Raw genomic sequence first — 14,456 nt, 5'->3', positions numbered from 1 at the left:
CACATTAGTCATAGGGATCACAGGGATCCTAGTGGGCAGGGAAAAGTCATGAAAAGGTTTGGATAAGGGAGGATACCAAGATCAGCAGGTTGTACACCATCATTTAGGACTGTTAACCCACATTTGGCATCTTGAGTACTGTACACGACACTTTTAGGGTATCATTAAGATGCCTAAGGTCAAACTACAGGTAATGTCAACCAATGTGTATATCTTACCGGTGTTCTGGGAACTGCATTGAATCCATTTATGCCATATGCGTTTAACGAGTTCATCAACGTATTTAAAGAGAAAGAAAAAAACGAGATTCGGCTGCCAACATCCTTTTCAAAACCCTTAGTAATGGCACCATTCATCCTGAAAGATAAGCCAATAACTAGAAGATGAGGAACAGCATCAATCATAGTGTCCATAGTGGATTTTTTATATGAAGTTGTACTATACCTGAAGACATAGTCATGAGAATCAATTTCTTGTCCCATTCCTGATCCATTTAAAATGCCACCATTGCCCACCACGGCACACCGAATACAAGGTGACTGCCCTCTCCAGGTGTCGAACATGTAGGCATTTCCCGTGGAGTTCAGCACATTCAGAGTTTTATTAATAGCTGGGGAAATATATGCAAGAACACAATTAGGTAGATGACCAGTTGCCATCAGCGGGTCTTCCATGACCTTGTTTATGTCACATGAATAGATTATTTCCTCAAGGAGGTAAAGTTCCACCTCAAAATTTGTGACTGGAGTTTTAAGTATTTTACGGAACCTTTGGTAAAGGCTAATAGTATAGATGTCCATTTTGGAACATCTTACTCACATTTTATTTTTTTCTGACCCTTTAGCTGGAGACAAAGAACATAAGGTCTATGATATAAGTAGATAGCTTACTCTCCCAGGTGACTCCCATCCAGCCTTGAGCTCCACTGTATTTGCTAAGTCTTTCGTATTCCGACTCTTGTGCATGTTTCTTCCACTGCAGAACTGGTATTTTTTCCAAAAACATATCTTTGAATTCCTCGCTCCGGAGATTATCTCTGATGCGGTTTGGACATTTCTGCGGAGATGTGAAAAACACATTGACTATGAATAGAGGTTGTCCAAAGTTTCTCCAAAATTTGGTATTTTTGAAGAAGCGCCATTTGACACCCATATTTTGCCCTCTTATTCCTTTGTTGTTTTTTTTAGGACCCTGAAATGACCGATGGGTTTTATGTTTGCTGCGTAGTAGTTTGTTCAATGACCTAAGACAAAGGTAGGAAGAGCTTCTAATGTAGGTGCCCAATGAATTGTGTGTTAGTGGGGTTCCATAGAATAAGAAACAACTTTTTTGGGGGTGCTGTGACTCAACATGGCAGATTGTGAGATCACCATTCCCTTTATTTGTGCAAGAGATGAGTGGGGTGACAAGGTCTTCAGAAAACACAAAATGTCACCAAAAGTGTTTGTGAGTGGAAGGGTTTATTTGTTGCTTCCCATCGGTGATATCAATTAGTCATAAGGGGGCCTCTTTTAACAAAATTTGGTTTTAGTCTTCTTTGAAATAAATGATGATCATGTAATATTACGACAAGTCTAATAAAGCTGCTCTTACCGGTCTGGCTAATAAGGAGGCTCACCTTCTCAGGACATCATTCCATGAACAGGAGTGGCTTTAGGGGTCACTACTGAATGGGTAGTGTTATTTGGGCACATTTTTGGCACGGTCATAGATGGTATTAGTTTTTTGGGCACTATATGGTATACTATGGTGGTTGGGTCAATACAATGTTTTACACTTGGCTCCATCTCAATTAAAGCTAACCTTGTCTATGACAGTTATGGAAAGGGGTCTTCTTAATTAGGTATGTGAAGTCCGCATATGCCCAGGGCCAACTTTTTCCAACGTTCCCATGTTCTTGGTGTACATCTACATTTACCTTTCCCAAATCATTCTATTGTCCTTACCCGTCCCCAGTAACGGCGGTGAGGCAAGAGTTTATCAGTGACCTGGTCACTGCTAGAAAATAAGTTCTGCTCAAGGATTTGGGAATTTTTAACTTTTCTCCTTCAATCCGTGAAATCTTTGAACACTATTTGCTTTCTCTGTATTTCTTTGTCTGTGTCACGATGTCTGGGGACGTGAATATACAGTATCACCAGGTGATTCATGTTTACAGAAAAAACACGTATCCGGGACGTGTTTAGAAGAACTCCTAATAAGTTAAGAGGACCCTGTATTATTAGAAGTCACAGTGACATAATAAAATCCATAAACAGCAGCTTGTCTAAAGTGTCCAGGTGGAAAAATGTACGAGTAGATCTAAAGAATTAGGCTGGGGCCACACGGGGATTACTGCGATCTCCTCGCATGACACTCGGCTCACGCTGGCAGAACAGCAGAGCCGAGTGTTATGCGAGTGTCCCTGTGACTGAGGTCCGATAGTGCGTGCGAGCGGACCTCAGCTGCGGGGGGCGGGCCGGCACTGAGGAAGAGCGGTGCGGCTCTGCAGAGGGGAGGGATTTCTCTCCCTGTCTCCTCCATAGCCGGCTATTGCCATTCTCGCACTGCACTCGTGGTACATTGGAGTACCGCTAGTGCAGTGCGATTTTTCTCTCGCCCCATAGACTTGAATGGGTGCGAGAGAAACAATGATCGCATTACAATCACAGCATTCTGCAATTGTTTTCTCGGTCCGATTAGGGCTGAGAAAATAATCGCTTATGTGTGCTGAAACATAGGCTTTTTATCACACTCCACTCACAACGATTTTCATGCTGTGTGTCTTAGGCCTAAGCATGAGCAATTTTTTTTTTTTTTTTTTAATCAGATAAATTTTTATTGCATTTTAAAACTTTCATAGACATAACAACAAATTGTGAGGGTAGTCCTCACACATACCCCCTCCCCTCCCTCTCCTTCCCCTCCCCCACCCTCTTCCGGTCGACAGTCTCACCCCTCCACTCTCTGCATCCCTCTTTATTCACATAATGACCTGCCCTCCTTATTTCTCAGCCACTGCGATCTTTCCTTTCCTACCTATAGTCTAAATATCCTATCTTTCAGTAGATCAAATGACGCTAATCCTGGAAAGTCCAGCCACTTGCTCCAGATCTTCTAATATTGAGTTCTCCTTCCCCTTTTAATATAAACATTTTTCTCCATATAAGTAATATAATTCACTTTTTCAACAACTTCCTTACGTGTCGGTGCTTTTTCAGATAGCCAATACAAGAATGACCAAGTTTTTAATTGGAAACCACAATAAGGCCGGGGCCACACGGGGCACTAGTGCGATCCTCGCATGACACTCGGCTCACACTGGAAGCACAGCGGGAGCCGAGTGTCATGCGAGTGTCCCTGCGACTGAGGTCCGACTGTGCGAGCGGACTTCAGCTGCAGGGGGCGGGCCGGTGCTGTGGAGGGGCGGGCCGGCACTGAGGAGGGGAGAGAGGGATTTATCTCCCTCTCTCCTCCGTAGCCAGCTATTGCGATTCTCGCTCTGCACGCGCGGTACACCAGTGTACCGCGAGTGCAGTGCGATTTTTCTCTCGCCCCATACACTTGAATGGGTGCGAGAGAAAGAGTCTCGCATTACAATCGCAGCATGCTGCGATTGTTTTCTCGGTCCGATTAGGGCTGAGAAAATAATCGCTCATGTGCGCTGACACACAGGCTAATATTGGTCCGAGTGGAATGCGATGTTTTATCGTACTCCACTCGCACCATTTTTCTTGCTGTGTGGCTTAGGCTTAATGCCTGCATTTAATTGATCTTACGATTGCTGTAGTTAATATGTTAATTATAATTATCTAGCCTAGTGACTACAAAAAAAGAATATTAAGAATACTTGCACTGGGGTAATCGGTCTTAACTATGGATTCTGTTAAGTACTAAAAGAAACAATCATGTGTTAACAGCTTGCTGATACCTTCCAGTGGAGTGATCCACCAACATCTTCCTGAGGGTCACCAGTGTAAATAGGAAAGAAAGAAGATTAATTACCCAGAATTTTTTTTTACTATTTTAGTACCAATATTAATTAGAGGTGTAACCAGATATAAATGTCTAGGTGGCCATGTAGCTAAGAAGTTGCCTCCATGAGGAATACTGGGGCCATAAATTTAGGGGCTTACCGTATTTATCATAAAAGAAAGTTATATAGATGCTAAGGGAAAAGATGAGGCTTATTCAGGTTATCACTCCTTTTGACTATGGGAGTATGAGAACCTTCACCCTCTTTCCCAAAATGGATGGAAGAACATTAGACTTTTGCCACGAAAAGCAAAAAAAAGATGTCTTCAAGGTTTAGGTTTTCATTTTGAATGTGAAACCATCTTTAGCTGTCAATCCTTGGAAGAAGTAGTACCAAGGACCCAATAATCTCTCACATCCATGTATCATGGTTACCCCTGTCCTGGATCATCCTGGTCTTAGTAGTATTTTAAGGTTTCAACTATAGCAGATGCTTCACCAACACTGACGCAACAAACTAAAATCTGATATCACACATTGTAAAAATAGTTTATAGCATTAATATTTCAAAATTCTGGACTTACGGAATTGACGTGCGTCTCATCAGTCGCATACTTATTTCCCAAGTAGTTAAAGGTTGTTGAGGGTAGACGCTTCTTGGTTGTTTTTGGTGTAGATTTTGTTATTACATTCTGAGGTTTGGTAGTCACATTTGGGCTTTGGGTGGCCACATGTTGTGATTTTACTGATTCATTTTGTAAATTGATGGACTCATTATGAAGTTTAGGGGTTGTTTTAGTAGTTTTCCTGGTGATTGTAGACAACGCTCTATCCTTTTCAGTTGGCTTTGGTGAGGGGGTTGTTTTTGCGCCATCAGGTTGTAAAGGTTTCGTAGAAGATTCTATGTTCGTGTTTAGTCTTTTTTCCTTTTCTTCAAAGAGAATGTAGTTTTCTATCAGGTCAATTTGGCTGTAAAAGATAAGATGAGTTTAGGCAGGTTGGATGCTTTCTTCAAAACACTCAAAATAACTACAAAAATCTAAAATGGTTGATCAAGCTCTAATTATTAGTGGATTCATGAGGGTGACCTCAGCCTTTCATAAAGTCCTTCCTGATTAGTCCAAACCTAACTATGGGGCAACCAGTTCTCTAGGTCAGTGTTCCCCAACTCCTCAAAGCCCACCAACAATGCATGTTTTCAACATTTCTTTAGCATTTCCCAATGTACAATACAAGGTAATATTGGGGCCAGCCGCGGGGACGTCAAGTGAACAGGAAGTTGACATGACATCACAGGATGCCCCAAGATCACGGAGCTCAGGGGTCAGGCGATGGGGAAGGATGGTCTGCAATAGCGCTGCTCACAGGCACTTATGGCAACACAATGTATTTGAGCGAAACCTTGTTTCTCAACATAATATCGTTGTGGCTAATAATGAATATGGGTAAACCACTTCTTTAATGCTGCAACAATAATGTAACACCAGGCTTACTAATCAAAGGTGCCAGGGATCCCAACACATGGCTCTGGTCTGGTGGCCACAAGCTAATAATGTAACCACTAGACCAGCATCCTACAAATGTTTTTGCTCAACTTTATCAATGAACAATACTGTATAACTAACCTAGTTTCACTGATCATAGCTGTGTGCTTCCAACGTGATTTATTTGTCTTCAGATGCTGACCACTGTATGCTTCTATCAGGCCAGCACATCTTTTCCTGACCACTCACATTGGGGTAAAAAGGAGTGTCTCTTCAGGCACATATTAGATGACTGTCAGCCAAACTCATCAATTTTGGCACTGGGACTTTTAAAGAGCTTTCTCTTTTCTCCCCATTGAAAACACATGAACACTTGGCAAAGCAGAGAGTTCATGTGTATGAGGGAGACGGGAGAGATACCTATCTGCCGAATGGACGGACAATCATTCACTGAATAACTATCTTATGTGTATGGACAGCTTCGATCTGGAGAACCTAGTGTATGAGTGCAATTGCATTAGGCCTAGTAATTTTAAATCAGAATTCTGTAATACCTAATTTGCCCTATGGGAGTGCTGCAAGGGAATTGAAGACTTGCTGCCAAGTCATAATTGACAAAATTTTAATCTTTACATGTTAAAAAAAAAAATAAAAAAAAATGTTCACCTTTATGGATCGTCACTCGTCACTCCAATAAGTTTGGAATGAGTAAGACGATATTATGTTGACTCTGAGGTCACATAGTTAGATATACGATATATGAAGTGTTGTCAGTTGTAGACATTGATGCCAACCAATTCTGGAATCCTACTTACAGTGTTCTTCCTCATTACATTTACACCTCAGGTTCAGGTCAATAGAAAACCAAATGCTCAGGGTCCACTGAACACTCGATCAAGATGAAGCATACTGCATTCCTTAAGTACTAATGGGTAAAGGTTCACTGGCCGTACCTATGTTGATCTGTGTCCCAGTTTCATATGCACCTTCCATATTCCATCAGCTGCAATATTTAGTTCAGTTCATGTATCAGTGGGTAAATCCTCACATTGCTGCCTTCATTACCTTCAGAGCTCTAATCATAATTCTGCATGCTCCAGTCAGAAAATCTGACAACACTCTCTGCTTGTTCAGGGTCATCTGATGCAAGAAAAACTAGCAACCACCCAATCCCCCCACCGGATAATAGGTGCTCAGAAAAATTTAAATTATTTATGGGAAACCTGTTACGACTGCCTGGATCAACAGACTCAGGGGGGATGTAATGGACAGACTAGAGGGAAGCCACTCACCAAGCAGGACCCCCAGAACCCTGAAACCCTTTAACCCCTATACAGGGATTTGGAATTACACAGGGCCCTGGAGATCACTACCTGTGAAAGGCTGCAGTCCGATGAGAGTAGTCGTGTGGCAGGGTCAAACTAGGAATAGCAGAACAGGGACAGAATCGGCAGACAAGGACGTAATCAGAAAACGGAGCAGAGGTCAAATCCGGATCGGGCAGCGAGGTACAAAAACAGCAGGCAGAAGGGTAGTCACAAAACACGCAGAAGTCAGCACACAGGAATCACAAAACAGAATAGGGCGGACCAGGAGCCAGGAAATCAGAACTATCTCTGGCAGTGGTCATGTGACAGGAGGGGGAATAAGAAGGGTGTGGTGTTTTCCCATTCGCTGTAGCTGAACACTGGCAACTTCAGCTGGAAAACACACGCCACCCACAGTCAGCCAGCGGTACTGCAGATCCCAAGATAACCCAGCCCAGTGGATGATCGGAGCCTGCGCCCACCGGTGCCGCTGACATCGACTCCTCTCCCATCACCAGCACCATCCATGGCAGGAACACGGCGTCGCCTGGTGATCGGAGCAGAGTCGCTGGAGCAGACTCCAGCGGTGACTAAACAAAACCTTTGTGTCGTTTGGCCAAACTTGGCATTTTAAAGGGTTTGTTTTTTTTACCACTAGAAAAGAAAAATCATGTCTGCTTTTGTGCCGCCACCGTAGAGGTCGAACCGCTCGGATCCGGGGTCTGCTTCTGTGATCGAGGGTCTCTGGACCCGGGGGCTCGTGGCCACTCTCAAATGAGAAGGGGGCTACAGTATTTACAGGGGAGAGACAGTTTGTGACGCCACCCGTGGTTCATGGTAAGGGGAGTACCGCCGCTGACGATGGGAGTACCTGTGGAAGATGGAGTGGGACAGCCAGATGATGTTCCCTCCACGGGTATGGGAGGCCCCGGGACTCTGTATGCTGGAGGTGTAGGGGAGCGTGGTGCAGGTTGGAAGCAGGGAAGGGCAGCGTACTCACTCAGGCAGTGTTGGTTGTGATGCGACCGCAAAGTAGACTCTGACACAAAGGTAAACCAAGTCTCTGGGTGCCGCTGCCACTTTAGGGGAGCCTGTCCGGGAGTCCGCTCCCTTTGGTATTGCTGATGATCTGTACCTTGCCTCCATGCACTGTATTTTAGTGTTCGTTGTGACCCTTATGCTTGAAGCTGTCGGGGTCCCGCTCCCCACTGTTAAATAGTGAAGCTGTGCTCTCGATGGCTGACACTTGGGATTTCAGTGTGCCGCATAAGCTGGAAAGCCCTATACCCCTTTTTGTGTTGATACCTTCGATCTCAGAGCTCTTGGGGAAGGTTCATAAAGAGACGATCCTCCACAGGTTAATGATCAGGTTGCGTGAAGCTACTCCCTGATCTAGGGTCCAGTACCCCGCCGTGCTCGGTCCGGTTCGGTTACTAGGTACTCCGGTGCTGCCCATTCTCCTAAACTCACCTGGCACCTGTCTCCAGTACCCTGCGACCGGGTCTCTGACTCCTTCAGTCCCAGACCACCGTCCGCGACATAGCCAAAAGTCCTCAGGGAGCTCCAACTCACAGCTCTTCACTCTTTGGGAGCTACTACTGAACTGACTAAGCTTTGCTCTCCACTTCCTCTCTCTGACTTCCTCCCTCCCACCAGTCTGCCTGACCCCTAGGCGAATGGCCCTGCTCCAGCTAGACCACCCACTGGTGTGCCTGATAGGGTGTGGTGTGAGGTGTGATTAGGATTTGCATGCTGATGGAGCAACACCAAAAGTTTGGATCCCAAAACCATGAGGGTTGAGTCCTGCACCAAAAGATAAAGAGTGCAGTACCCTGTGACACCGTGACTAGTTCAGGGGTGTCACACTTTCTTCTAAAAACAGTGCCACCTTTTTCTTGGGAGAATTAGATACAATTTGGCCATTGTATTTTTATTTTTTTATGTCTCACCATTAAAATTGTTAAAGAGCATAACTTTAAATTGTACAAGTTAATCATGGTGACATGTTTTTGCTTTTTTTTTTACTTTAATGGTATAATATTTTTTAAGGTTTTTTTGCATTTTATTTTTTGTGTTGCAGAGTGATTTTTTTTTCACCATTTGGGGTATTTACAAATTTTTAAAATGTTTAAGTTTTTTATAGATCGTTAAATAAAAGTTGTATGGGTCCCCCCACCCTTATAGACTGGTACCATATAGTTTATAAACTTTATAAAAAAAACCAGTACATTATATGTTGTTGATTAGCTGCTACAGGTAAGACTATACAGTAGGTTACATATTCCCTAGTGTAACTTGTATCAACAATAGCAGCTAGTAGTGAAGATACTTAATTAATCTCAATATTAAACAAAAAAATATTAATCTAAAATAATAATGCTAATATTAATATTGATCAGATATAATTTCTGTCTCTGCCCAAACCCCGTGAGGCTGTACAAATAACTAGAATCTCCCATGTCCTTTCGTGTAGAGAGCAGACACCTGATGAATAGTAGTCATGTAGAAGGAGGAGAACTGTGCAGCTCAGCAGGGAGTGTCTGCATCATAGCTAGCTAGAAGTGAGAAACAGGAGTGATCAGCACTCATTATTCATGGTGCCTTGGCCCAATGCTATAGAGTGAGCCACAAAGGAGCAAAGCCACTGTCAGTGTAGTTTTTTCCAAGACACAAAGAGATAGAGATGAGCAAATATTGTAATATTCGTATTCGCTATACTCGTAATGAATACTTTGTAATATTCGTGTATTTGTTACGAATAGTGAGTACAGTGCAAGTCAATGGGAAATTCGAGTATTTTCTGCTGGACCCAACAAAAGGGTCTGGGGGCCTGATGAAAAGGCTGAAATGGATAGGAAAGTGATTCAACTGAATAGGGAGAGCCTGGAGAACATGCCTGAATGCATTTCTGACTCATGACTGATGGTTTCTGGGATCCCCTGAAGAACTTCTATGTGGCTTCAGTCTATCAGTGCCTCTGCAGTGTATGTCGCACTGCCCTGGCCAGCCCCGCAGTGACTCACACAGCAGTGTGCGAGCAGCTGCGGGATTAGGAGTACCAACATCAGGGGGTTAGCTCAGATCATTACCTGCTGTGATCATCTCTGCTGAACTTGTGAGGTCAGCGCTTGTCACTGACTTTCATGACGCCACGTTCTCACATCAAGTATCGCGGGCGGCCCGAGACTGTGACTAGCTGTGATATCATGGGCTCACGGGACAGTTTGCGTGATAATGCGGCGGCCATGAAACTCAGTGACGAGCGCTGACGTCAGGTGTGCAGCGGCTTCCATCACCGCAGGTAATGTACCTAAGTTACCTCACGACGTCAGCGCTCGTTATGCCCTGCAGTGACCTGGCCAGACCTAATGATGTTAGCCCCGGTCAGTGCACTGCTCTCTGAGTCAATGGGGAACATTCTGTTCTTCATTGATTGGGACAGTGAGTATGGTTTGGATCATCATGGGACCCCCTTATTGGATTACGCCGGACCCGGATTTGTTTTTCTTTTTAATAAAATGGTGAAAGAGGGAATGTTTTGGGGAGTGTTTTTTCAAATAATATTTTGTTTATTTTTTTTTTTTTTTTATTACTGACTGGATTAGTGATGTCTGGTTTTGATAGATGCCGTGACATCACTAATGCCAGGGCTTGATACCAGGTGACATTACACAGCTAGTATTGTGGCGCCCCTGACCTGGTCAGGCACCACTGAGTACTGCACCCATGCTGGGGACAGTACAATACAGGTAATCCAGAAGGCTGACTGGGGTGTGGAACACAGGCGCATAGTGATCAGGTCTCACACATGTACCCATGAGAGGACCCCTGGGGATCCCAGGAGGGGGCAAGCCTTCACCTTCACTGGAATAGTGGAGGGGGCCAAAAGCCTCCATCTCCTCTCAAGGGGTGTGGTAAGAGAGTCTGGTTGCTAGGTGGCGTAGGCAGGCACAAAAGGGAAAAGAGAAGGAGGAGTAGACAGTCTAGAGTCTGCAGCAGAGTGTGGAGGAGTGAGGAGCAGGAAAGTGAAGCTCAGACAGGAGCAGCAGTGAAGGTCCCAGATGTGAGCCGGTTCAGTGTAGAGTCCAGGGAGCTCAAGTGAGGAGCAGATCCCTGGAGCTGTGCAATCTGACAGCGTCCGCGCAGTGGCTACAGACGGGGGAGAACGGTCAACTAGGAGTGCTACCTGAAAGCCAGCTTCAGCTAGGGAGTGCAACGGAGTGGGAAGTAAGGAGACTGCTAGAGAGCACCAGGCCCAACCGGGCGGCAGATCCCGAAGCGAAGATAGATCCAGCTTTCTTCTGCTAAACCTGCCGGTGTGGGGCTCTCAAAGCCCACACCACAACACCACAAAAGCCGCAGCCACGTAACCACAGTGAGGGCCCATAGGTCACAGGAGGCAAGAAGCTGGAGTGGCCTGGTCCGGGGAACAAGCAAACGGCAAACAAAAGGGGGAGAGAGGCTGCAGCATCTTCCCTGGGCGACCCCCATAGGGACTAAAAGTCGGGGTCACCCCAAACCACCAAGGGCTAAGGAAGGCGAGTCAGTAGTCACCCTCATAAAGTCAGCCTGAAGGATACCTGGTTCCCATCTGGTTCATCTCAGCTACACCCGGGCTACTCACCCTGCCATCAAATGTGAGTAAAGCCCTTGAAAGACAATTCTGCCTGTGTGGAGTTATTCTGCGCCTTGTGGTACTACAAACTTACACCGGGCCCTGGGGCTTGCCTCACTCTCAGGAGGCTATTCCAACTAACTGCACACACCATCAGCCCCAGGCGTCCCCTAACCTGCAGTGGCGGTCCCCACTGACCGCAATACTGAGAGTGGCGTCACGATCAAAACAGAAGATTTCCTACCAGTGACGGAGATCCAGCAACGTGGAGTCCCTGAAGGTAACGCACCGACACCGACACACCACCTGTAGGGGCTTCACATCTGGCGCTGCGAACAGGATAAGGACTAGACCTGTTCAGACAGGTGACCATGTGCCTGGGCGGTCCGCTTGAAAAATTGGAAGCGCCGCCATATTGCCACCATGAAAAGCGCGCTGAAAAACAACAGCAGCCCGCGCTGGAAGAAGTTACCGCCCACGAAGAGGTGTGGCTACCCAGAGATCCTCTGCAGAGTCCTGACCTCGCTGATGAAGAGAGCGGAAGCGTCCAGAGACGGCGGAGCAGAGAAGAAGCCAGTAGCGTGCTAGAGGAAATGGAGTCCAGACGCGGATACCCAGAACCAGGCACTGCTGCCTGGTGGTGCCGGGAGCTTGCCATCTTCTGCGACCGGCTGGAGGCCGGGATTGTGCGACAGCTTAGGGAAGAACGCACGGAGCTCCTGGAGATGGCTGCGGCGGTGCGGACCTACGAGGAGGGAGCCGCGCGACGCATGTCAGACCGAGCGGCGACGACGCAGACCCCGATGCTGCCACAGATGGGTGAGTCGAGTGATGCCCCGGCCAGCGCAAGTGCCCCGACCCCTGCTGCCACGCCCGCGGTCCCGGAAGAGGCGCCCGGCGCGGCGCCACCGAACCAGGCCGCAGCCACGCTAGATGCGGCCCGCCAAATCCAGGCCGCCGCAGCCATGCCCCGCCTGGCCCGCAAAGGTCCGACTACCACTGCGATACTGATCCGTGCCGCAGGTGTGACACTGACCCAGGCTGCCACCCTGCTGAGCCCAGTCCGCCAAGACCCCACCGCAGCAGCGACACTCGTCCGCGCCGCAAGTGAGATGCTGAACCAGGCCGCAGCCCCGCCGGGTGCGGCCCGCCAAGCTCCGATCGCTGCAGCGATGTCCAGCCCAGCCTGCACAGAGCCCCCTGCAACAGCGACACTGATCCAGGCCGCCGCCATGCCGGGCGCGGCCCGCCAAGACCAGGCCGCCGCCATGCCAGGCGCGGCCCGCCAAGACCAGGCCGCCGCCATGCCAGGCGCGGCCCGCCAAGACCAGGCCGCCGCCATGACAGGCGCGGCCCGCCAAGACCAGGCCGCCGCCATACAGGGCGCGGCCCGCCAAGAGATTGCATCACTATTTTCCCCGGCCTGCAAGGCCAGAGCAGACACCGCTCCCCAGTCCAGAGAGGTCCCTGCTAGGAAGACCCTGATAGGAGAGGACCCTGAATACTGGAAGCTGAAGGCTGACCTAGAGGCCCAGTTCCCGCAAGAGATGGTGGATCGGTATCTGCTCCCTCCGCATACCCCCAAGGAGATTCAGGCAATCCCTGCAGCCGCGCCAGAGAGTCCACCGCCCAGACCAGCTGAAGAAAGCCCATCCCCAGCACTGCCACAACCAGAGTGCAGCGAAGAACTAAGGGGGAGAGGAGGCCAGGAAGCTGAGGAGCTGACTCCGGAGCCACCAGCAGTGGATCTATACTCAGAACCGGAGATGTTGCCCTATTCCCGCTGGGATGAAGAGGATTTGACACCGTCTGCAGACGAAGATCAGCCCAAAGACCTCACCTGGGAGCCCGCAGGCATGAACCCAGCCCGCAAGACACGGCGCAGCAGAGCAAAGTAAAGAAAGAAGTACCGAAAGTTTGACCAGTTTGACAAGTTGAAAAGTTTGCAACGTTATTGTTTAAGCATGTGCCCACAAAAACTATTGTGAGAAATAAACTTTAAGGCTATGAACTTGCTATAGCCACAAACTCTCGCAGTGTAAATAGTTACACCAGTGGCACCACCACCAGGGCCAGCCTGTTTAGGGGCTTGGCTCGTCTGCAACCAGGAGGGGCCCGTCCGTATATAGGGCCTTGGCTCACCTGCGACCAGAGAGCACGCCTGTTTATGGGGCCTTGGCTCACCACCACAAAGAGGGTACCTGGTCAGCACCAACTGTGGAGGCCGCCTCTGCATCCTGCCAGAAGAGGCTGACGGCGCGGATCCACCAGGCCAGGTATACCCTGAAACCACCAGCCCATGAAAGCCGCCTCTACATCCTGCCAGAAGTGGCTGAAGTCGCGGCCAACGGGAGAGGAAGATTGGAGGAAAGGTCTGGGGAAGTAGATGGCCCAGATCTGGTTACCAAAAGGACCGGTGACCTGCCTCCTGAGAGGGTTTTGGGTGGGTTAACGGACTTGTGGGTGGAGGGTGGTGATGTATGATACCTGGTGGTTTTAAAAATGTTTTACATGTTTTAATGTTTTATGCATTTTAAAATGTTGTCTTGCAGCCCGAGGACGTGCTGGTGATAACTAAGGGGGAATGTGGCGCCCCTGACCTGGTCAGGCACCACTGAGTACTGCACCCATGCTGGGGACAGTACAATACAGGTAATCCAGAAGGCTGACTGGGGTGTGGAACACAGGCGCATAGTGATCAGGTCTCACACATGTACCCATGAGAGGACCCCTGGGGATCCCAGGAGGGGGCAAGCCTTCACCTTCACTGGAATAGTGGAGGGGGCCAAAAGCCTCCATCTCCTCTCAAGGGGTGTGGTAAGAGAGTCTGGTTGCTAGGTGGCGTAGGCAGGCACAAAAGGGAAAAGAGAAGGAGGAGTAGACAGTCTAGAGTCTGCAGCAGAGTGTGGAGGAGTGAGGAGCAGGAAAGTGAAGCTCAGACAGGAGCAGCAGTGAAGGTCCCAGATGTGAGCCGGTTCAGTGTAGAGTCCAGGGAGCTCAAGTGAGGAGCAGATCCCTGGAGCTGTGCAATCTGACAGCGTCCGCGCAGTGGCTACAGACGGGGGAGAACGGTCAACTAGGAGTGCTACCTGAAAG

General features: G+C 48.0%; 1 protein-coding gene across 1 annotated transcript in view; it reads right to left on the bottom strand.

Annotated features, from left to right (window-relative positions):
- Window positions 1-14,456, bottom strand: part of LOC142311893 (alpha-N-acetylgalactosaminide alpha-2,6-sialyltransferase 2-like) — a 98,184-nt gene that overhangs the window by 45,486 nt on the left and 38,242 nt on the right. The window contains exons 2-5 of the mRNA XM_075350717.1: window positions 4,539-4,923; window positions 891-1,056; window positions 445-610; window positions 219-357 (exon numbers count right to left, since the gene is read on the bottom strand). Coding sequence (XP_075206832.1) covers window positions 219-357; window positions 445-610; window positions 891-1,056; window positions 4,539-4,923 — 856 coding nt within the window. The remainder of the gene's footprint in view (window positions 1-218; window positions 358-444; window positions 611-890; window positions 1,057-4,538; window positions 4,924-14,456) is intronic.

This window comes from Anomaloglossus baeobatrachus, chromosome 5 (assembly GCF_048569485.1).
Source record: "Anomaloglossus baeobatrachus isolate aAnoBae1 chromosome 5, aAnoBae1.hap1, whole genome shotgun sequence".
Taxonomy (NCBI): domain Eukaryota; kingdom Metazoa; phylum Chordata; class Amphibia; order Anura; family Aromobatidae; genus Anomaloglossus; species Anomaloglossus baeobatrachus.
This window is presented reverse-complemented; position numbering and strand designations above follow the sequence as displayed.